This window comes from Stomoxys calcitrans, chromosome 5, assembly GCF_963082655.1.
Source record: "Stomoxys calcitrans chromosome 5, idStoCalc2.1, whole genome shotgun sequence".
NCBI lineage: Eukaryota > Metazoa > Arthropoda > Insecta > Diptera > Muscidae > Stomoxys > Stomoxys calcitrans.
The window spans coordinates 157,702,714-157,727,921 of record NC_081556.1 but is presented as its reverse complement, the minus strand read 5'-3'; the positions used below and the strand labels follow the sequence as shown (position 1 = coordinate 157,727,921).

Here is a 25,208-nt window from a genome sequence, read left to right as displayed (position 1 = left end):
TATTTTTATGAAGTGCTCATGTACTAGGCAATTTGTTTCATATAACGTTTATGATAAATTCCCTGGGAGAGTGTTCATCGCAATTGGACATTTTTATACCCACCACCAAAGGTTAGGGGGTACATTTTGTCATTCTGTTTTTAATACATCGAAATACTTTGTGTTTCTCATGAAACTCGAAGACAATTTAACGATGTCAGTGTTATCAAATTATCGTACGGAAATTTTGCACAGATTTAACTTTTCCATACGCAGGAAAAAAGTTCTTGGAGAGGCCAAATCGACCATATAGACCGATCTGCCGATTTAAGGCCTTGAGTCCATTAAAGCCACAGTTATTATACGAATTTGCTGAAATTTGGCATAATGTGTGTGGATATAGCTGCCATATACACAGATGGGAGCTACCAGGCGCGTCCACAGGTTGTGGATAGGGGGATGCACCATATATTTACAGGACAGTTGTAACTGCAGTCGCGAACAATCATCGTGTCTCAGTGAGGGGTTGGGTGGCCGACTCTTGTTTAAATACTAAGTGCCTGTGATACTCGATATGACAAAGCGAGTCCTATGAACCTTATTAACTTCAAAAGATGAGGAGCATCGGCGAAAACGAAAATTTTGTCACCAGTAGCCGAATGGTGTGAAAACCATGGTCGATCTGCATTGATATGAACATAGTTGTAAAGATATTAATTTAGTTATTGTAATATATGGGAACCTAATAATGTATACCATATGTCACCCCCAAATTTTTCCACAATGCGCGATTGGTTGCCCCCATGTCAGAGGTAATTGCTACAACTTTATAACCGCATTGATTTAGCTGTGTTATTATGGAAAAAATTATAGTTTTATCCATTGGCTTATCATAATCAAAGTACAGTGGCTGTTTCCATGATTTCCAAATCCCTCGGATCATGACAACTTGCACATAATTGGCAGGTTTTCTTACGCAATCATCTCTAGCGTCGTACTCATAGGTTTCCATAACCTTCATTTCATCAAATAAAATAACGCATAGCTTGTCTTCATTGCTCATATCGGTGTTATATCTTAAAAAATCCAAGACCGGCTTTATAATACCCTCACTTATATTTATTTTTCGGCTCCAGCGTTGCAGTGTTGAAATGGAAGGCAATGGAAAGCCATTTTTGTAGAGATGGTTGTATGCTCTTGGCCGGCTGCATGCAAACAAATTGCATGTGAGATGTCGTCCCAGGTCCATTGCACTGCTCCGGGAGAAATAATCTTCTTGATTTGGCCTTCGGTGAAGACCGTGCGCATACAAGAAACTATTTTATTGGCCTTTTGCAACTCGATTTTTATGTCTTTTATTTGTGATTCAAGTTTTGAAATTATTTGTTTATGTGTCTTCCTCTCTTTCACCATTTCGCAATATATGTAGCTCGATCGGTCTACAATAATAAGAATTACTTTCAGATTTAAGTAATATGAATCTTACATATATATATATATATATATATTCATATTTTTACAGTTCTGGAAACTACACGTTTTCTTTTGTTGGCGTAAACTTCCCCCTCTTTTCCCTTCCAAGATGGATTTGTGTCACAATCGTCGATGTCCCCATGAGTCTTCCTTTTGAGATAAACCTGTCGATGCATACCTTCCCATCTAATCAATTGAATAAATAAACACCTGAAACACAATTTGGCCGAGCTATTGAAGATCTCATGTATACCTATTGCTTTATGTAGAAGAATGTCAGCTATTGTTAGCATACTGTGCACCACACTATTTTTATTCGTTTTTGTATTCAATAAATTTTAATTTAATAAATTTTATTTAGTATTAAAATCAAAAGTATGACATGTTTTAGTTTTAAGACACTTATTGACACTACAAGTACATATATACATATATATTCTTGATCGTCGATGATTTAATTATGTCCGTCCGTCTGACAATCCTTAGTTGCAATAACGCTAAAGTCTTGAAAATTGCGATATTTAGCTTTCAAAATTTCAAAATTCAAATTTAAATAAATGACATATGCAAACCATCAACGAATGTGAGAATGTAAGCAAAGAGCAAGTTGACATCCTCAATGCCGACTAGTGTCAAAAATTCAAAAAATTGTATGTCGGCTGATTGCTTGGCCTAACCTTATTCAGTGAATCCTGCCCATGAACTTTCCACTAAAGAACAGGGTCAAACTTCTCACATGTCAATGAGTGCAGTCCGATTCAAGTTTAAGCTCAATGATAAGGGGTCTCCTTTTTATAGACGAATATTTTAAGAGCAGTTTTTACATGGCATAGTACCTCACAAATGTTGCCTGCATTAGGAGGGGAAAACCAACATTTTTTTCTGATGGTCTCGCCTGGATTCGAACCCTAGGCGTTCAGCGTCATAGGCTAACCTCTGCGCTACGGTGGTCTCTGGAATATATAAACTTTATATTGGTTTTAGTACCACGAACAGTGTTATCCTCCGGTTAGATCTGCCCAAATGTTGACCAATAACTGAACTTTTTAAGATAAGTCCAGCAGACTGAAAACTCGAGTACACAGTTTGCATATAACTGAGATTTCATCCCCAAAAACACAAATATGTGCATCTAATCTTCATGCTATAGTATTAGCTCTTAAATTAAAGTAATTATAAAATCCAGTAGGTGCTTCTATACATTCTCAACGTCTTGCAAAGCAACCTTTCATGAAAATTAGCATTTCTTCCCCTATTCGAATGCAATAGCCGTTCCTTCAAACGCTTATTGCATTCCTTTGCAATCTGAGTGTTATAAAATAGGTTTGCTTTAATCTACTCACGAAGAATAAATGCCCAACATTTCATATTCCGAACTGAATTTTGCAGTTATCTCTTTACTGAAAGGAAAATTCGAAAAATAAAACAAAACACATACCGCATGCCTAAACTTGATTTTGTACTGCATACATTTTATGTACTTCTTAAATTGTTTTGTATTCAGTTTTAATGTTATTTTATATTTTTGTTAACATTTACAGCTTTCATTTCATTGCCGCTTTCATATAAAGATGCTTACTTCCACACATACATACATACAACACGATGTGTATATACATAGATATGCTTAAATAGTATGTAGGTATGTGCACATAATCAGCTTACAACACCTGTTTCACAATAAAAATTGTCCATTTGACAAAAGCTACTTGGAAAACCTGAAGAAGCAGCGTGGCGCTGCTGCCGCTGGCGCGTCAACTACATTTCATCGACCAATTAGAAAATAAACAAAACTAGAATAAGAACTACATTCGATGCTCTAAAAATATTTTCATAAACGACCATAATAAAGCGATAAACATACAACTTCGCCCGAGGAAAGTAAACCGTGAACATAGGAAAACGAAAAACATTCGAAGCTTCGTCTTCGTCTTCATCGAAAGAAAAAGCAACAACATACGATTCACTTACAAACTCATGCCGCCACCTAAATCGAAGAAAACGCCATCAGAAAAAAATTGTTAAAAATATAAAAAAAAACGTCCGCCCCATTCAATTTCTTTAACATAGGACGCTAAGAATCATCATCATAGCCTCGCTATTAAGGTATAGGGAAGTAACAAAAAAATCGCACATCTACCTACCATTTGCCTTATAAACAAACACACACACAGCCACACAAAACTTACAAACAATTAATAATAGAACCATGAATTGTGAAAAACAGAGTGAGACGTACAAAAACATCAGCGGCGGAGGTGCCGGTGGAACGGATGGCATAGCCAGCTTTTGGAACCAGCACGTCATGGAGCGTTTTATAAAGGCAAATCTCTTTGTTATCTGTTGCGTTGCAGCCGGTCTTCTCTTGGTGAGTTTTTGAAAAGAAAACGAAATTTTTACTATATTTAAGCTTCAATCATCCTCGCCATATAAGTCAAATGACATTTATCATTAATTGGCACTTTGAAATGAAATATGAAATTTAAATGAAAAAAAGAGAATAAACGGGATTCTATCAAAGCCAAACGATTAAGCATCACAAAATCAAAACCTTTGATTGTACCATGAAGTGGGTTTCACACAAATATCAACATCAAATTCAATACTAATAGCAAATACAAACGAAGTTCGCAGGGGCCGAGCTTTAAATGCAAATTGCCTATGAACATTTCATTAAGGAACAAGGGAAAACTTCTCACATATCACTGAGTGCTGTTCGATTCAAGTTTAAACTCAATGATAAGGGGCCTCCTTTATATAGCCGAGTACGAACGGCGTTCCGCAGCGAGACATCTTTTTATGGAGAAGTTTTTGCATGGCAAAGTATGTACCTCACAAATGTCACCAGCATTAGGAGGGGATAACCACCGTTGAAAAATTTTCTGATGGTCCCGCCAGGATTCGAACCCAGGCGTTCAGCGTCATAGGCGGACATGCTAACCTCTGCGCTACGGTGGCCTCTGAAATTAAATCTTCTTCTATTATATAAAAGTTAAATTGTTGCGCATGGTTTGTTTGTCTGTTCCCTAAATACTCAAAAACTGCTGAACCGATTTTCATAAAATTTTCACGGATGGTAGAGTTTTGAGCCCCCGGTAAAAATAGGGTACTACATTTTTTGATATCTGAAGAGGGGCGGATCCTCCCCCATACCCCCATTTCTAAAATTATGCATGCCACCAAAAACACGAAATTGGTATACAATTTTGGGGTCAACTAACCTGGAGGGACGCCCCATCTCAAAACCCAGCCACATATATATGTACGGACATATTTACCGACTGGGACAATATGGGTATCAAATAAAATGTATTTATAAGTAGAGTACGAACTTGGCATAAAAATGTCAACTTAGTGTCGGGGGGATATCCCACCCCCAAAAACACCACCCAACAGAACACTTTTACCGCTTTAGGCAATATGGGTATCAAATGAGAGGTATTTAAAAGAAAAGTACGTATTTGGCATAAAAATATCACCTTAAGTGTCGAGGGAGTTCCACATCCCCCAAAACACCACCCAACACGACATTTTTACCACTTTAGGCAATATGGGTATCAAATGAAAGTAGAGTACAAATCTGACATAAAAATGTTTTCCTTGATGTCTGCCCCCCAAAACCCCCAGCAGGACATATTTACCGATTGCGACAATATGGATATCAAATGAAACGTATTAAAAAGTATAGTGAAAAGCAAATACAAATTGGTCCCCAAATTGGGCATGAATATCCAACGTCACAAAATGAGTATAAAATGAAAGGCCATTGAGAGTTGATTAAGAATCTTATATACACATTTGGGACAGAGACTGGGACCGGCCCACCCACCTAATAAGCTTCATAACGTGTAGTTCGATCGGTATAATAGTGGAATTAAAGGAAAGGTCTATGACAATAGAGTTCGAATCTAATATTGATAAAAGGATTCAAGTATCTGGGTCACATCCTGGCGTTCAGCCGCACATGTAGATTTCCACATTAAAGAACTCAAAAAAATTGTCTTTTGGATCTTAGCGCAGGTGGGACCGACCCACTCCTCCCAATAAAAGCAACACCAAACTGTCATAAAGGATGACCGGGAATATGTTATATTCAAATGAAAAGACGTGTCAGAGGGCAATCGCCATCCCCCCATCATACAAAAAAAAGGAATTAAAAATAATAATATCTTGATCACCACCTCCAAACTCCCTTCACTACCGGGGGTAGTCTCATCCCATAAACTCCTCCTAAGCCAATTACAATTGCGGCTCAAATAAAAGGAATTTAACAATGGAGCACGATGCCGATATTTCTTCACGGTTAAGTGCGTGAGTGGACGCCCCACCCTACATACCCCACAAACTGGACATATTTGTGGATTATGGCAAAAAGGGGCTCAAATCTGATATCTTTTTTATGGCCTGGTGTTTCAGGGACGACTATACCGACTATAAATGTGGTTTTTGGGAGTAGAGTATGAATCTGATATCCACTTTCGGGGCAAAGGGTTTGGCTACTCCAATCCACCACCAAAACCATGAGAATGAAGTAGATCTAACATCCTAACTGTAATTGGCAGACCCTCCACTTACCCTATATTCAAAAACGCTAAACCTCGGAGATGGGTTGGGGGATTTACGCAAAATTTAGTTTCTTGATAATAAATCACTGGCCGCCATACCTCCAAAGCCCGTCAATTGGAAATTTAAACCAACAATAACAATATTAGGCTCAAATGAAAGGTATTTGAGACTAGAAAACGAATCCGGTACATGGGGGTCCACCTCACCCCCAAAAACACCCCCTTTCCGGACATATTAACCAACCATAGCAATATAAGGATACCAAACCAAGTATGGTTTGGTAGCTGCAGGCCATTGGAGAAGTCATTGTGCAGAAATTCAGCCAAATCGCATAAAAATTGCGCCCCATAGAGGCTCAAGAAGTAAAAAAAAAAAGTTATGAACCGATTCAGAGCATATTTGGCACGTATGTTGAAGCCCATAGGAGAAATCGTACAATTTCAGCCACATCGGCCCTCTAGAGGCTTAAGAAGTATAATCGGGAGATCAGTTTATTTTGAATCTATATCAGGGTTTGGACCGATTTGCACCGTACTTGACAAAGTTGTTTGAGTTATAAAAAACATCATAGTACAAAATTTTAGCCAAATATGATAAGAATTTCGCTCTCTAGAGGCTCAAAAACTATAATCGATTTATATGGTAGCTATATTAAAACGTTGGCCGACACGACCCATTTATAATCCCAACCGACCTACACTAATAGGAAGTATTTGTGCTAGATCGACTTAAAATGTCATGGCGATGGGGTCTTAGACCAATATTTCGATGTGTTACATACGAAATGACGAAGTATACCCCATCCTATGGTTGAGGGTATAAAAAAATAAGAACTTAAAAACAGTTACTCTGGGTAAAATCCCCAACATCTTAAAAAAACACTTGTGCTCAAAAAGTGGCAACGCAAAAATTAATCCTAATCAAAACTTTTAATTAAGGTAAACGTCATTCAAAGTAGTGCAAGTGCTACAATAATTAAAATAACGCTAATCAGGGGCCGTATTACCGCATGCGTGAACAAGTAAAACCTTTCGAAATCCTTCTATTGTGATTTATGCATTTATTTATTGAAACAGAATTTTTAAAATTTAATAATGCAAGTATTTAAGTCGATCATAATTTATAAAAAATTCGACATTAAAATGTTTATAAAAGGGGTAAAACATTCATTAAATGCGAGATGAAATGTCATTCGATTCAAAAGAGCACTCGAGCACTGGAAAGACACCGTGCCGTAGAGGTAAAGATGTCCGCCTATGACGCTGAATGCCTGGATTCGGATCCTGGCAAAAACATTAGCCGTGGTTATCCCCTCCTAAAGCTGGCAACAATTGTGAGGAACTATGCTTTACATAGAAGCCATGTAAAAACTTCTCCCAAAAGAAGTATCGCATTGCGGCACGCCGCACTGTGGAGTAGTCAACCTCAAAAGTGTAAATTGATTTAAAATTAAAATTTCAAGCTATAACAAAGTATTGTGCACCTTTCGAAAGGATATAAAATTATTTTTAATATTCCGGAAAATAAAGTCTTAGGACATATAACCTAGTTTTAGTAGATTCATGATTTTTTTTTTTTCTAACTAACATGATTTCGTATAACTTTTTTACGATTTTTTTCGGGAAAACTGCAAGTCATATGACCTTGAAACTTTAAATCTATGTATTTCAAGCGTTGGCTTAATTTTCTACAGTGGTGCTACAGTGGAAATAATAATTTTACATATTGAGATTCCATTGCAGGATATTGTCCGGCTTTCGACCATTGTTTAATCCTTTCTATTCAGAGAATAGTATAGCAAAAAAAAACATTTAAAAGTTAACAAAAGTGTGTTGTTGATAGAAGCATTTGACTGGCCATCTGTATTACGATTTAATTTTTGACCAAGAAGAATCATCATTGGACAATGTCAAATGGATCATGGTGAAGCACATATCTGAATTTGAACAAGGCTCTTTAAGACGACTTGCTTCACAAGCGCAATAGAAAACAAAAACAAATCGAGATTTCATTTTCGATCAACAAAAATCATCAGCGAAAAAATCATCACATAAAAGAAAAAATTTCTGACGATTTTCATTTTTTTATGTTTTTTTTAGAAAAACATGGAGATAAAGTTGGCTATATAAAAGTATTAAGCTTTTAATTCTTGACAATATATTTTTGAAAAAAGTTATTTAATTTTTGCCCCTTTTGGATTTTGGGGTTTTTTTTAAATAAGTCGATGTCAAAAAGGCACCTATTTTGTGTATTATGCTATTTGTGTGGCTGGTATGCCAATTTTTGCCTAACCTACACGCAAGAAAATAAAACGTTTGACACATTTTTACGAGAAACAAAATAATTTTATTACGATGTTTTTCCTTTATTGGTATGTAACGTTTCGCTTCAACATAAACATAACTAACATTGTTTATTGTAAACCCTTTAACAACTTCGCCTACGATAAAATTACTTTTCTTTTGTTGCAAAACCAAAAACTGTTTAATTGCAAAAGTGCTTCGACAGCCCAAACCGGACCAATAATTATTCTCTTGTTTCTCTGCTACTGAGCGAAAGTGTGGGCATTTGAACGTATAGACCAGTGGTTTGCAAAAATACTCACACTATTGCACATTACCTTGTACGTATACAAGAAATTTCAAGCAGGCCCATGAGCTTGCAAATAATTGCAATTGTGTGCTTGTCACTGCTATAGACACAATCTCACACACAACATTTTTCCTTTTTCTATTTGCTGGGCAAAAGGGCGCATGATAAACTCGGAAAGTGATAATTTTTAAAATTTTGGGCTAAAGACCAAAAACTGTTTAATTGCAAAAGTGCTTCGACAGCCCAAACCGGACCAATAATTATTCTCTTGTTTCTCTGCTACTGAGCGAAAGTGTGGGCATTTGAACGTATAGACCAGTGGTTTGCAAAAATACTCACACTATTGCACATTACCTTGTACGTATACAAGAAATTTCAAGCAGGCCCATGAGCTTGCAAATAATTGCAATTGTGTGCTTGTCACTGCTATAGACACAATCTCACACACAACATTTTTCCTTTTTCTATTTGCTGGGCAAAGAGCAGTCAGGGCGCATGATAAACTCGGAAAGTGATAATTTTTAAAATTTTGAGAGAAACACACAAATGGCTGCCAGGTACAAAAAGCACAACAAGAATTTCCTAGGCACATACATTGTTTGATAACCTTTACGCGATAAAGAAATATCCATCCCAAAGAAGGTATTTAAATGTGCGAAAACCACAACACCCATAAATATTTTTATTCGTTTTACTTTTAGCATAACGACAATGGAGTTGTGCCAAAATGGGAGGCTTTTAATATAATTGTGTATTTTAATATAATTGTGTTTGTCACATCCATAAGGAGAGACATTACCTCATTGTTCATAATACCAAACGACTTTGTACGATTTAATGATTCGACATCCCTTCATCTGTATTCCCATGCTGTCCATGTCACATTTGAGTACAAAGTACATTACGCATTTTGTCAACATTTCTTCAAATTTGGCACAAATATATTTTCGTTCGCTTCAGAAGCCCAATAAAACTGGTAGATTGGTTCAGATAAATCGTCCATAAAGTTCTATCGCCGAACTTAAAATTATAATGTAGATGTAGGCTATTATATAGCCGGCACAGCCGAACTTTTGCCTTTCCTAACTCGTTTTTATACTCCCCACCATAGGATGGGAGTAGAATAATTTCGTCATTCCATTTGTAGCATCTCGAAATATTCGTCTAAGACCACATAAAGTAAGGATATGCATGACTGCCAAAACATTTTAAGTCGATCTAGCCATGCCCGTCCTTCCGTCTATTCGTCTGTAGAAAGCACGCTAACTCTAGAAGCCGTCAAGTTTGACGTTTGAAATTTTGCACAAATACTTCTTATTGGTTGGAATTGTAAATGGGCCAAATCGGTCCACGTTTAGATATATCTCCCATATAAACCGATCTTCCGAATACACCTTTTGAGCCGCTAGAGGCCACAATTCTAAACCGAAAATTTTTTTCCTATGACTCTTCAACATATGTGCCAAGAATAGTCTAAATTGATCAAGCCTGATGCAGCTCCCATACAAACCGAACCCCCGAATATTCTTCCTGAGCCTCTAGAGGGCGCAATTATTTTTCAAGCATATAAAAAATCAAAGATGATTTCTTGTTATGACCTCCTATTATCATTTTTATACCCTACATCACAACTGTGGTACAGGGTATTACAGATTTGTGCATTTGTTTGCATCGCTAAGAAGGAGAAGAGCTAGAGCCTTCGGTTAGTATACAGATCGGCTTAAAATCACTTCCTGATTCGATTTAGCTGTGTCAGTCTGTCTGTCCATGTATTCTTGTAATCACAAAATTTTGCATAAGTCTCTTTTTTTGTTGATCGGTCCAGATTTAGATATAGCTCCCATATATATCTTTCAACCGATGTGCCCTTTTAAAGCTGTAGAAGCCACAATTTTGGTCCGATTCCTTACAAAATTTGACACGAAGCTTTTTTTTTGACGTCCTAATATGTGTGCAAAATGTCATTGAAATCGGTCCAGATTTAGATATAGCTCCGATATATATCTTTAATCCAATATGCCCTTTCAAAGCTGTAGGTGCCACAATTTTGGTGACGTCTTAATACGTGTGCGAAATTTCATCTAAATCGGTTCAGGCTTAGATATAGCTCCCATATATAACTTTCATCCGATTTGGCCTATTCAGGCTGTAGAAGGCACAATTTTGGCCCGACCTTTACCAAATGTGGCAAGCAGTGCTTTTTGTGACGTCCCAATATGTGTGCAAGATTTCATCAGAATCGGATCAGATTTATATATAGCTTCCGTATATATCTTTCATCCGATATGGTCTTTTAAGGTTGTAGAAAGCACAATTTTGGTCAGATCTTTCCAAAATTGGCACGAAGTGCTTTTTTGACGACCTACTATGTTTTTTACTGATTTTAACATGTCTGCAAAATTTCATTAAAATCGGTTCAGATTTAGCTCCCATATATATGTATCGCCCGATTTTCACTTAAATGGCCATAGTGGCTACAATTTCAACCGATTAGCACAAAATTTGGCATGAATTGTTTTGTTATTGATCTTAACATACTTGCAAGATTTAATCAAAATCGATTCCGATTTGGATATAGCTCCCATATATATGTATTGCCCGATTTACACTTATAAGGCTGTAATAATCACAATTTGTAACCGATCTGCACCAAATTTGGCACGGATTGTTTTGTTTCTGATCTTAACATATCTGTGAGATTTCATCAAAATCGGTTCAAATTTGGATGTAGCACCCATACATATTTACCGCCGGATTTGCACTTATATGGCCGTAGTAACAGCAATTTTCAAACGATCTGTTTAAAAGTCGGTTCAGATTTAGATATAGCTCTAATATACAATATATGTATATTTAAGTTTTTGTCTATTGCGCAGTATGCACTTCTAGCAAAATTTTCGTAACCATAAGAAATGCATTGACATATCCTAAATAAAATTTTCGTTACCGAAAACATACCGCTTATTGTTGTTGTAGCAGTGTGTTGAACACTGAGGCGGCAGCCCCTGCCGATGAAGATCTCCATCGGGTCAATCCGGTACGTACAACCGGCTACCATGGTATTGTAAAAAATGTCGCTTGCAGGTAAACAGCTCAAATGGAATTTTCTTTGAGTAACAGGGTGACATAATAGGCATTGGTGAATTTTTTCTTGCAGCTATGAATGAAAATGTATGTTTAAATAGATCCATTCAGCATGAAATAAAGTTATTGGGTTGCCCAAAAAGTAATTGCGGATTTTTTAAAACAAAGTAAATGCATTTTTAATAAAACTTAGAATGAACTTTAATCAAATATACTTTTTTACACTTTTGTTCTAAAGGAAGCTAAAATTAACAGCTGATAACTGACAGAAGAAAGAATGCAATTACAGAGTCACAAGCTGTGGAAAAATTTGTCAACGCCGACTTCATGAAAAATCCGCAATTACTTTTTGGGCAACCCAATATTTGCAAATAAAAACGATTAATTACAGCACATATGTTATTATAAGCCAAGAATTATTAAAATTCGGCCAAAATTATATATACAAGTTTGTCGCCATCTTGTATTCTACACAACTATTTTTCAGTGGCGACATATATGTCTTGGCTGCAACCGAAAATTCCGCTAGAGGTGCATGTCGAGCTTATAAAGAGAAACTGTTCGAAGAATTTGACTAATGCGATCCATGGTGGAGAACATATAAGATTTGACCCAGCCGAATATAACACGCTTTTACTTTTTTTAATTTTGTTGCAATTTGTTTTATTCAGTGGTTAGCAAATAAAATCGTACAAGCGCATTATCTGTAATATTTGTGGAAGTGTTCATGAAATGTGCAAAAAATAAGGTTTATTAATTTTTTTAATTCCAATAAAATAAAATTTTAATTCACCCTCAATTTAACTTTTCACTTTCTTTCCAGATTGTATACCTGGGGGCTTTTTCTTGTGAAGTCTCATGGATATTGGAGGCACGTGGTGATTTACCATATGCGGCATATGTCTTATGTACGCAATATTTTGTGGTGTTTGTGGCCACAACCATTCTAATCCATGGCTTAGTTACCGGCCTACCATGGGGCCTATTCGCCTGGTCCATAGTCATTGGAATTTTGTCCATACCGGAATTGATATATGTTATGATAATGACCACCCAGCACTGGGTACGTTGAATTTTGTAGAACAACAAAACTCGCCTTAATGTCCATCCACCATTAACTGTGTCGCACATTTATTTCTAGGGCCTACAATCGGTTCACGGGTTAACGGAGCTTACAGCCTATCTCATACGTTTGGTCATCAACTGTTTCGCTTTGATTTGTGTGATACCAACTGGCCTAAGGTATGCAAAAACAAAACAAAAATCAGCATAAATAATCTCAAACAAAAACGAATTGGAAATGGAAATAAAATTAAAAATACAGACGAGCAGCAGTTGACAGACGCGTAGTTTTTATGCCCCGTTAGTTTGAAACGCTTCCATTAGCCTAGTAATGCTAGGGGCAAATGAAATGAGAGGAAATTAATAGGTTTTGTGTGTTAAAGCTTTAGGCCATACAGACATTGTCTATCATATGTAAATCCATGCTTCATGTGGCTTGTTGCTCAATTTAGCGGAGTGTTATGAAAGCGATTGCAATGTCAAGAGATGCGAATCTAAGACTAATTAATTTACAGCCAGTATAAAAAAGCTCTTAAAAGTTGGAAGAAACTTGCAGCAGTTGTTTTATACCAAAGTGCCGCAAATACCATTTGGAGTTATTTTATAAATAAATGCTACAATGACTTAACCAACTTTAGAATATACTTGGATGTGCAATGTGAATCCATATCCGATTAACTTTTACCTTTTAACATTTTTACGTAGATGGCGACGGGAGTCACAGGTTCTAACACAGCTACAAGATCTGGCGACACGATTGCAACTGCAAACGCCTCCTCCCAGTGTCCCCATTATAACCTCGAAAGCTGATTCAAGAAGAGCCAGCAAGCGTTTACAAAATCAACAACATGCCTTTGAGAACTCTGGCTATCAAGTAACAGAAACTTCAAAAAGTATTAATGGTGGCTCGCAACCTCAAGGATTGAACCTGTTTGGCTCCCAGAATGAATTCAATGCCAGCATGTTTGCAATACCATTCATGCAACAGCAGCAATTCAACTCAGCGAATCCCATGAACAGAAATGGTGAGTATGATCATATTGCATTTAAAGACAATTCGTAACATACAAACAAAAGTGTAACAAACATCAAGGGCCGAATTACCGCATATGTGAACGAGTAAAATCATTCGAAACCCCTCCATTGTGAGTTATGTATCTTTTTATTGAACGGGAATTTTTGAATCTCAAAAACACGAATGTTTACTTATAAGAAATAAACATTCGTATTCTTAAAAAAAATCTATACAAGTGGTATAACTTCCATTAAACACGAGTTGAAATTTCATTCATTTCAAATCGGCCACAGGTATAATACAACAACATTTCTACAATACACTTAAAACCCGAGGTATAGGAAATACAAATACATAATCTAGATAGATTAAAGATTGCATATGGTGATCTTTTCTGATTTCAAACATGCGGAACGAGTTTAGTCGGTATCGGACAATAAACTGCTATAGCTCCCATATGAATCGATCCGACCATTTGACTTCTTGAGTACCTGAATGGAAATTTTTCATCTAGTGTTCTTTCAGGGCTCCTAACAACTGTGCCGAGTTTGGTCCCAGTTTGGTCCAGGTTGATCCATAATCTGATATAGCTCCCATATTACACTTTCTTCTCATTTGAGAGTTGAAGAACGCAATTCTGATTTGGCTGAAATTTAACGCATGATGTTCTACCTTTACATTCACCGTATGCGCTTCCCAGCTTGTATGATTTGATTTTCATATTTTTCATTGAACATTTCATTTTCATAAAAATATTTTAGTTTCAAAAAATCCAAATTTGGATGTAGGTAGAAAAGCTTTCCGGAGTTTTCGTTAAATTTTTTTAAACGTTATTGTAGAATCAATTCATCTAACCACCCCATTAATGCTTATATTTGTGTGTGAAATATTTCAGGTAATCGAGCACAATCGTTGATGGATTTGCGATGTACTCTACCAGGTCTTTACAATCCTCGATATGTCATTGAAAATAGTGACGAAAAGAATGGCAAATACTTCAATATAACAATAGATGACTTAAAAAATAATCTTCAAGACACACATAAACAGCCACCGTCCTTAATTGGCTCAACTTCGAATGATCCCATCTATTGCTCTATAGAACCCAAGCAACCATCACCCATACAGCCCAGAGGTCAAAGGGAGCCCATGGCGTTGCCACCACAAGCGGCAACAACATCCCAGCCTACCAAACTGTCGCGTAACTGCATATCCTTGGAGAACTTAGAAGGCATAAACAAAGTGCAAAATGATTTGGCGGCTTATGGCCATAATCTGCTGCAGAATTACAACCAACAACAGCAGTATTACTTGGCCATGTTGGGTTACCTGCAGGAGCACCAACAACACCAGCAACCGTTCCCCATTGCAAGTGGCTTATATAGGCGACCTGGCAGCCAGGCAAGTCTCAACCCTCAAGCGTTGACAGGAACAGCGGCGCTGCCCCAACAATTTCAGCGACGCAACTCGTCACAACTTCAATACTATGGAGGTTTTGGTTATGCCAATTACACGAATCCTTACATAACGGCCAACAGCAAACTATCCTTGGGCAATGAGTCCGATGATTATCGTAAATATCGTGATGTAGCATTATGAGCCGACCATAAGCGCTACACCCAAGCTAAGGTGCTAAACTAGTTGAACCAGTCATTTTCACATACTCAGAAATAATGGCACATTTTTATTAAGAAAACAAAAAAAAACAAAACAAAATGAAGCGAAGCGAAACTCGTGAAAACTTAAGTTAAACGCTAGCCAAAGATCGATAAACACAACTAACTCAAGTGAATACCAACTATAGGCTACTGATCAACCCGACCGACACGATCCACCCATTACACATAAAAGAACAATCACAAAATGTATTTTTCATTTTCTTTTTTTTTAACAATGTTTTTGGATAAAATAATCCACATTAATTTTACATATGCTATTTTATTAATTAAAGAACAAATACAACGATTTTTTATTTAATATATTTTTTGTAGATATGTATACTTATGTATGTATGTATGTGTTTTTTCTAGAATAATTTGTAATTCACTGTAAATACAAAAGAAATAACTATTAAATTATAATTCGTTATACGAATTTGAATGCACTTTAGTTATGTATGTAGTATGTGTCTGGCGTCTATTACCAACTATAACAGATCGGCCAGCGGATTATCTGTCATGGGGGCAGCTTTGCTCGTTGTTTGTTTCGTCGGTGCAGCAATAGATGGTGGGGTTTTCTTGACTGAGAAAAATAAACAGAGTTAAAATGATTATTACTTGAGTTGGTAAGTCTATAAAAAAATAGAATTGATAAAAATTTAAGGGGCACAAAAAAACATTAAAAATACGGAAACACTTTACACAATGTAGAAAGCCTAATGATATAGAAAAAAACTTGTCATTTTGGTTAGAGGTGCATACATAAGAGCATTTGTTAGCCGATCTTCTCAAGATTAAGTACTTATAAGGTGTGGTAATGCGAACAGCTGAGTACAATTTTTCATTTTTGTTTTGATTTTACAATTTTAAATGTCAAATGCTTGTTAAAACACCTGGGATTATTTTCTTTAGCACAGTATGCACCTCTGGCGAAATTTTCGTTACCATAAGAAATGCATTGACATATCCCAAACGAAATTTTCATTACTGGTACCGTTACCGAAAACTTCGCTTGCGTGTACGCGGCTCAAATTAAATTTTTTCTGGCAATTACGAATAAAAATTTATATTTTATAGGTTCATGCAGCATGAAAATAAGTTATTTGCAAATAAAAACGATTAATTACTTTGTTACCCAAAAATGATTAAAATTCGGCCAAAATTATAAATCGAAATTTGTCGCCATCTTGTATTCTACACAACCATTTTTCAGTGGCGACATAAATGTCTTGGCTGCAACCGAAAATTTCGCAAGAGGTGCATACTCCCCAGTGGCGGAATCACATACCGCTCCCAACATACAGGCATATAAGTATACCACTTTTAGGAGTCAATGCACCATCCGTCATAACTTCTCAAAATATGCATGCTTTCGACATATTTTCGACTTTTTTTCCGTTGAGCCAAAATGCTTACACCTACCTACCCAACATCTCAAAATTGTTGTTTAAATAAACCTGCTTATTGGCTCCAAAAGATGCGATACCCACTGTCTCAATTTCACCTCAAAATAATCCAATGCACATTAATTTTAATATTCTTTTCTTCTCTATATACAAAAGCCACGTGATTTAGTGACTGACCGATCACTGCCCAGCCCAAACGCCTAAAGCTAGAACTATGAAATTTTGCACGAATATTGGTCTTAGGTCGTAGACGCAGAATAAAACTGGTTTTAGCGATATACATTCGTTAAGGACTTAAATAGTACCAATATGATACGAAATGGTGCATGTTTGTGCAGGGTGAACGGAAAGTACTCGGAGAATGATTTTGGGCTCAAATTAAAGAGGGTTTGGAAAAAAGGATTTTGTCAAAAAAAATTACGAAATAGTACCTAAATATAGTAAATTGAGCTGAAGCTTTGAATTTTGGAACTTAGGTACACCATGGCAACCTTAATTGGATGACTAGAAGAGTTTTTGGAAATTTTTACATTTAGGTATTAAAAAAAGTACAACAATGTACAAATTTAGAAATTTGTCTTAAAAGACATCTGCTACAAAATAATGAGGATGAAAAAAAAAATTAAAAAATAATACTGGTAATGGGAGAAAACGTGCGTTTGGTATCTTAATTGGTACCATTTTGTACTTTCTGTACAGATGGAGCCAGAGGTCTGAAATTTGGCATGTAGGCACAACTAGGAAATATATGATGGGTGACTAAATGATCTATTCACAATTCGAACATTTTGGTACCAAAATTGGCGTTTTCAGCGGTTTTTAGGTGAAAGAGGTTGAACTTTGTGCTTTTTGTTTGAGTCCTTTTCACGACGGCTGGGCGTAGAGTGGTCACAAAGACAATGTGGTCAAATTTCCAAATTTCAAGGAGATAGCTTCATTTGTCCAAATGCTGTCGGGATTACGATAGACGACATTTGTGAGATACTATGCAATATAAAAACTTCTCCCCAAAAAAAGCGTCGCACTGCGGCATGCCGTTCGAGCCCGGCTATAAAAAGGAGGTCACTTATCATTGAGCTTAAACTTGAATCGGACAGCACTCGTTGATGTGTGAGAAGCTTGCGCTTATTCCTTAATGGGTAGTTCATGGGCAAATTGCATTTTATTTTTATTTATTTATTTGCCCAATTTCGTAATTTTAAACCGCATTGCTCATTTTCAAATTACAATAGAACTACACTTTTATGTTAGACTACTCTCTTAAAAAATATAATATAAATATTTCAATGTTTTTAATGCAGTTTTTTGAATAGAATTCCTAAAAACATGAACAAAAGAAAGAAAGTAGACTACTAATTAAAAATTTATCAACAAAATTTGCATTTTACTCGGACTCGTTTAAGATCCGGATGGTGTAGCAAACTGAACTCATATGGCTCAAGGTTACACAATACCAATCCAATATCTGTCCTGAAAACCAACTAATCTGACTGGAGCATAACTATAACCCACACCAATTTAAAAGGCTGGATCTGGAGATAGTAGATGTGTCAGAGCCATCTTACAATAAATCAATCTGCATACAATTTTTTTCTAAGATCATAAAGTCTTATAGCTCACAAAAAGTGTTGTATACATGCCTCTTCTCAAAACCTCTTGTAATACAATTTGAAAAGGCATACAAAAAGCAGCTTACCTTTGTCCTTAGTTTTAAATAGATCGTCGCCATCGCTGTCGGAATCGCCAAAAATGCTGCCGGTGTGATGGGTTTGAGCTTTAGATTCTTTTTTTGGTACAAGCAGCTTGGCGGAAGGTTTCAGAAAATCATCGTCATCGCTATCATCGCTAAATAGCGAAGAATTTTTCTTATTTACCACCGCTTGAGATTTAGGCGGCACCTTCGGAAGTGGCATAGTTTTAGGAACATCCATTTTTGTATGTTTCGCTGTAATTGCGCCCAAATTAGCGAAGAGATCATCATCACTTTCTGAACTAGAATTTCCAAAAATAGTTTTCGAATTCTCTTTATCTTTTTCTATGGACTCATTTGGATTTCTTTTTGGCTGTGGGGGATGTCGAACATCCGCCACTGGCTTGGCTGTAGGGTTGTTTGGAATAATTTTGGAAGCCAGTTCATCTAAGTTAGTTTCTGGCTTGCTTAATTTCTTGTTACTACTGCCAATGGAAGTTAAACTTGGAGTATCATTTTTCGATGTATCAATCTTTCCGCCACTATGCGTCTGCAATGGTGGCTTCTGAATTGGCATCGCCCTACTAGAAATATTTCCAAATAAATCATCATCTTCACTTTCATCACTCAGAAATGCATCGAAAGATTTAGTAATTACTCGACTTTTTTCCGTTGTGCTATTGAACTCTTTGATATTTTTGTCTTCGTTAATTTTAATTTCCTTGTTAAGACTAAGACTATCACTTTGTCGTTGGTCAAATGTAGATTTATTTGAAGTATTATCAGGAATTTGGGTTTTCGGTGTGTCATGTCTGGGAGAAACCTTGGTTTGGGATAGATTTGACGCAACATTGGTACTGACACTTTTCAAGAAGTCATGTTCAACGGAAATCAGACTTTCGACAATAGGTCTTCTTTTGTCGCCAATTATTGGCTCCTCATTACCCTTTCCAGGCAATATATTTTTATTTGCACCAAACTTCGATTTGTTCACATCCAGATGTCCAGTTTGATTTTGAGTAGCATTTGTTGCCAGAAATGTTACATTGCTTCTCTTGTACTCTTGCTTTTCTTGTGGCTTTTCTTCGGTATTATTCCCTGGCTTCACATCGTTCGCGGGGTTATGGGATAGCTGTTCTTCCATCAGCAAAGATTTGCGATAGTTTTCTTGTCTAGCTTTTCTTGTTGAAGGTCTGCGATTGGCAGGCGCACGTACCCGATTCTTATTCACATTCTGCAATATGTGTTCGGTTTCAGGAGTTCGAATAGTATCATTTACCTTTGGATTCTGAATTGAAGAAGGCTGCTCTACTACATTGCTGTCTAACTGTTTTTGAACAGCGTTGTATGGTACAGACTTCCCAGGTTTACTAGGCAATAAAGCTTGAACATTTATATTGAGATTGGGCAGTTGTAATTTTGAGATTGGGCGTTTAACAGATCCGGTTTTACCTGCAATGAAACCCTTACTAAACTCTGTGGGATCATTTAACAAGCTCTTGCTCTTGGAACTCTCCAACAAAGCTTCTTGTGACATATTCTCTGCTGATACTGAATCTTTTTGGGCATCCCGATTTCTGTCTATTGCTAATAGTGTCTCATTAAAATCGTCATAAAATACACTATTTAAATGTTTGGTAAAGTCCGTCTTGGGTGGAATAGAATCTTCATAGTTGTTGTCGTCGGGCGGTACGTCACTGAATATATGCAATCCAGTATAGTCTACTGCCGGTTTTTCTGTGGTGGTAGGTGGCGTTATAGGTAAATCCGGTTCAGGGTATAAATCATTTTCTAAATCAAAACCACTAAATTTTGTGTTTGAAATCTGTGTTGATTTCCCTAGGTTTTCGAAAAATTCATCATCATCAGGTGGTTCATCGAAAATTAGACTGGAATTGAAATCATATTTTGACGAAGCCAATGCTTTGTCACTACTACTGGATTCTAGGGTATCATGCGGCATATTCGTAGTATCATCAAATTCGGGAAGCGTTTCAGCTTGGACAGAATTATCCTTTGCTTCCAAATTACTTCTTATGACATCTGGTATTACCGAAAGAATTTTATCTTCGTTGGCTGGTTCTTTTTTGTCTTGAAGGGAAACGTTTACATCAACAGAGAAAATGCTGGACTGTGTTTCGTCTTCATCACAAACAGTCACGTCTTGCTGAGCTGACTTTTCATTTAAATTGGAATTAATTTCGGATTTATTTACAAAACGCGTAGACACTTTAGTCGCATTTTCTAATTGTTCTGCATCTTCTATTGACTTCCTTTGAAGTGGAAGTGGGAATTTGGTACTATGGGTTGTATTTTCAGGCATGTACGATTTGGGAGTTCTTTTCTCTTCTTCAGTTTTGGTTTCCGTCTTTGCGGGCACATTTTCAACATCATCAAACAAATTGGTTAAATTCCTCTGGGACGGTAATGGGATGTTAGCTTTAGTGACAGACCTATTTGGCATAGATAGTGGTGAATTGGTTTTCTCCTCTTGGGGCATCGTTTCACCGGGGTTCGCCTTAACGTCTGCAACCTCATTTGACTGAAATAAATTCCTTTGTAAAGGTAAAGGTACTATTTGGCTTATATCTGGCTGGATAGTGGTTTGACTATTTGCTGCATCCTTTTCAGAACCACGAGTTTTATTTTTATCTTCTAAAGCATTTCCATCGTCTTCGAATAAATCTTTATATACGCCTCTTGATGATTGAAGTGTGTCTCTCTCGTCCTTTTTGCTACTTTTGTCATCATTAGGCTCCACTATAATATTTTTGTTTCTTACCAATTCGCCTTCTTTATTCACCTTTGCTGTCTGAGTTTTGGGTGCAAAAAGGTTATATTCATCCTCATCGTCTTCGTCATCAAACAAGTTGACCTTACTCAGAATATTCAGTGTGGGTTGTTGGCTTCTATTCTCATTGCCTTTTCTATGCATATTTTCTGGAGCTAATTCAGTTCTTTTCTCTTTATCCGATTTGTTTTCTTGGTTTTCATTAATGGCCTTGACTTTGTTGCTGGTTTCTCCAGCTTTTGCTTTACTATCAAAAGAAGACAAATGAGGCTCAAAAGATTTTTCAGTTTCGCGTAATTTTTGTGTCTTAACAAAAGCACTCAAAAAATCGTCATCGTCATCCTCTTCATCAAACAGGTTTGGTCGCGTCTTTTGTTTTATGGAGGATGGTGGGCCATTATTTTTTTCGTCGTTCGCAACGGGTTTCACTGGTGATGATACATTAAAAAGCCTGTCTTCAAGTTCCTCCAGAAGTGCAGGTTTTATGGTTCTACTACTACTCGTTTTTTGGTTTGATGTACTTTTTATGTTTTCATCTTCGGGATTTTCAAGTCCAGTGCCAGTATTTTCTGTATTTGTTAGTGGACTTGGTACAAATACGGGGTCATTTTTCTTATTAACAGAAATAGAATTAAATACACCGTAGTCATCGTCATCGTCATCATCGAACAGATTAATAGGATTACGTGAAATGGTCGATGAAGGTGTTGATTCTATATCATCAGGTGGCTCTCCAAATAAATCTCTATATGGTGGAATGTTTCCCGTGATTTTCGGTTTTACCTGCATACTATCATTCCCTGATCTGGCCTGCAGATTGGAAGTTGTTAAATTGGCTGCCGAAGAATTAGAACTTGATTCAATACTAGCACGACCTGGAGTGTTCAACAGCCTTGTATGCAAGAGATCAGAATTTCTGGCCTCATTGCTAATAGCAGAAGAATGCGTGGAACTTGATTCAGTGCTGAGAGGAGCCACAATATTTTTTACGTTTGTGTTCACGATAGCAGGGTTTATAGCATCATTTCCTACTGAAAAATTCGATGTACACTCGGAATTCGTTTCATACGATTCGTTTTCTTCTTCCTCGATAGATGATGACGTCTCTGAAAATTCTTCAGATAATTCATCGCCTGAATAACAATTCTCTTTATCCTCGCAACTTAAACCCACGTGTCCATTTGCATGCCACTCCTTTGATCCAAAAATGTGTGGTAAGGGTCTTTCATTATAGGGATTTACAGGTTGGAAAATAAGTCTGTGAAAAAACGATTACATGAAAAGAGCTTAACTACCACAATTTCCCGGATTATGAACACTTACGTCTTTTCTAAATTAGCATTATCATCATCCTCATCAGAATCGTATATATCCAATGAATACTTTTCATGCCAATTGCGTAATAATTTTAGATTATTATCAATAAATTTTACAATTGTTTCTTTTGATGCTGATTTTTCTGCATTCTAAAAAACAAGTTAGACAAATTAAGCTCTTTAGAAGGTCCTTAAAAACATGAAAATTTTTGGATAAAGTGATTTTGAGCATCTTGTTGTCCATATTTTCCACCATTTCCCCAGGAGAGGGAATTAAAAAGAGAGAATAATCTTAACTAATGTCATTAGTTATATTAAGTGACATTTTTCCCAAAATTTTTGTTTTAATGATGTCCCTTCAAAGGATACAAGACCAATGTATAAAAAAAACTAACTCAATTTTAAAGGTTGGATTCAACTGAGAATCAGGAAAGAAATGTCTCAGCAAAAAAATTATGTGCAAAATCAAAAATAGCCATATTATGAAAACTAGCAATTCAATGGCACATGAATAGACTTATGGTAGCAAACTAGCTTCTATATATGCCATTTTTTATGAATTTAGCTAAATATACATATATGCCACAATATGAAATGTTGGCCAAAAAGGCAGGGGATCGAAAAAGACCACACTGGCATTGATTGATTTGGGCTCTGGTACAAGGGCATATTTCTTTTCAGTAGTTAATAATATTCTTTATTCTCTTAGTCAACCTCGACACTCTCCCCTTTAGGAAATATAACGTAAGACAAAATCCACTTTCATTGATTGGTAATTCAAGCTACTTACAACACCGTTTGATTGCCCACTATGTCCATGTGCCATTGTTATCTCATCGTCATCTTGAACCCTGCATTCCACGAATTGATTGCCATATGACATTGCAGTCAAACTATTTGTAACGTTATCCAATTTGGCCAATGTGTACTTAACATCATTGTTAAGTTTTGCCAAATTCTTTGAAGTGTTAGATGCTCTTGATTCCAGATCCTACAAACAAAAAAAAAACTTTGAGCATGAAATATGTTTTTGCCAAAATTGCAACTTCTTTCTGGAAATATTGGTAATCATTCAACCTGCGATATCTTATTCATCCATTGAAGCAACTGAAAGTCTCCAGCAAATGTCCATCCTGTGGCCTGCTTTAAAATTGTATCCAAATTTAGTGACTCGTTAATATCTGTGTCCATCCTAGATGATGTTTTTATTATTAATATTTTTTTTTTTTTCTTCTTTTATTCTTTATCTTATCTTTGTTTTTTGCAATTCTGTTTGTAAACTGCAACTTCGATTTAATTTTCGACCAATCGATTCAGAGTAAAATTAAATACAAAATAGCGTCACTTGCCCAGCTGATTAAAAATTGAGGAATTTCAGAGTTGTATCGTCCCACTGAATTGTCGTATACACAGGATGGACTTATAAGGTGTGGTCATGTGAACAGCTGTTTTGATTTTGCAATAAATTTAAATGTCAAAAGCTCGTTAACACAGATTTGATTTTTTTCTAAGATTTTAAAACGATGTTTTATTTGATCCGATATTCCACACATAAGCAACAAAACATTGTTATAATGATGGCAATACAACTTTAAAACACATACAAAAGAACGACATTCAGACAGGTCTGAATATTATTCCACTGCGTGTCACAGAGCTGACGAGACCACATTGGCACTGCATAACTTAGCACAGACCGCCAAATTGCTTTATATATGGTCAACAAGGATTCTTTGCTGCAGGTGACTTGACACCCTTGGTATAATTAGAAGGTAAAGTTATAAGCCCAACAACGAAATCAACGATACAATCCTGTGGGGATGGTGGCGCAAATTCCCACTAGGCTGTCAAACTTCTATACACTGTCAACTTGGCATTCTAGATTTTGATTGCATTATCATGTGTAGCAGCCACAAGATCAAGTGTTACGATTATGAACGTGTAAATTATTAATTAAAACGATAAAATTGTGAAAAAAAGAAACAAAATTTAAAAAACCTTTAAAAACCAAATAAAGCATTTGACGTTCTAATGGGATTTGGATACAAATTGAAAAATTGTAAAATTTGATCAGCTGGGCTTATGAGTTCATTTTCTAATTGTACCAAGTCGATAACCTTGTTTGTACTTTTTACCAAATTATATGCATTTACAGGTAGTGGCAGTTGCCCGAAAACAAAATATTGAGTGCACTGGCTATCAAAATCAGTGATTAGTGGAACACTGATTTTAAGTTTGTTACTAGTTCGCGACATTTTCGTTGTTTGTATGTGTTATGGTTCTTAACTATAATACACACCATAAACAAGAACTCATTAACAGATAGTGCACTTCGCGAGAAATTTGTACTCAGCTGTTTACGGTACGTTACCTGGTAATTATGTCATGCTTTTTACCCTATCGTAAATTGCTATGGCATATGAGGAGAATGTGTAAGAGCTGTCAAATATGACACCAAGTAATTTGGGACACTTGATGCTTCGGATTCACTCATAGAAGGTTAGGTCACATGCGAAAACATAAAGTGGATAGTGGAACATCATTAAGGATGTCAAATCTGCCGATTGAAATGTCAT

General features: G+C 36.4%; 2 protein-coding genes across 8 annotated transcripts in view; one reads left to right on the top strand and one right to left on the bottom strand.

Moving 5' to 3' along the window:
• Positions 1-15,698, top strand: part of LOC106088431 (uncharacterized) — a 28,571-nt gene extending 12,873 nt beyond the window's left edge. For 3 of the 7 annotated variants that reach the window (XM_059370055.1, XM_013253950.2, XM_013253949.2), the window contains 5 exons: positions 2,994-3,820; positions 12,518-12,757; positions 12,836-12,936; positions 13,462-13,781; positions 14,667-15,698. In XM_059370055.1, the coding sequence (XP_059226038.1) occupies positions 3,662-3,820; positions 12,518-12,757; positions 12,836-12,936; positions 13,462-13,781; positions 14,667-15,370 (1,524 nt within the window). In that variant the 5' untranslated portion in view covers positions 2,994-3,661 and the 3' untranslated portion in view covers positions 15,371-15,698. Of the gene's footprint in view, positions 1-2,993; positions 3,821-12,139; positions 12,443-12,517; positions 12,758-12,835; positions 12,937-13,461; positions 13,782-14,666 lie in introns of those variants that run through there. The other 4 variants (XM_013253952.2, XM_013253951.2, XM_013253953.2 and 1 more) reach the window with 4 other exon arrangements.
• On the bottom strand, positions 15,690-23,944 carry LOC106088430 (WASH complex subunit 2). The gene is made up of 5 exons (XM_013253948.2): positions 23,710-23,944; positions 23,423-23,623; positions 22,640-22,782; positions 18,532-22,574; positions 15,690-16,012 (listed from the first exon to the last, which is right to left on the bottom strand). The coding sequence occupies exons 1-5, from the start codon at positions 23,821-23,823 to the stop codon at positions 15,918-15,920; spliced, it is 4,596 nt and encodes a 1,531-aa protein (XP_013109402.2). The 5' UTR covers positions 23,824-23,944; the 3' UTR covers positions 15,690-15,917.
• Positions 23,945-25,208: the final 1,264 nt, after the last annotated feature.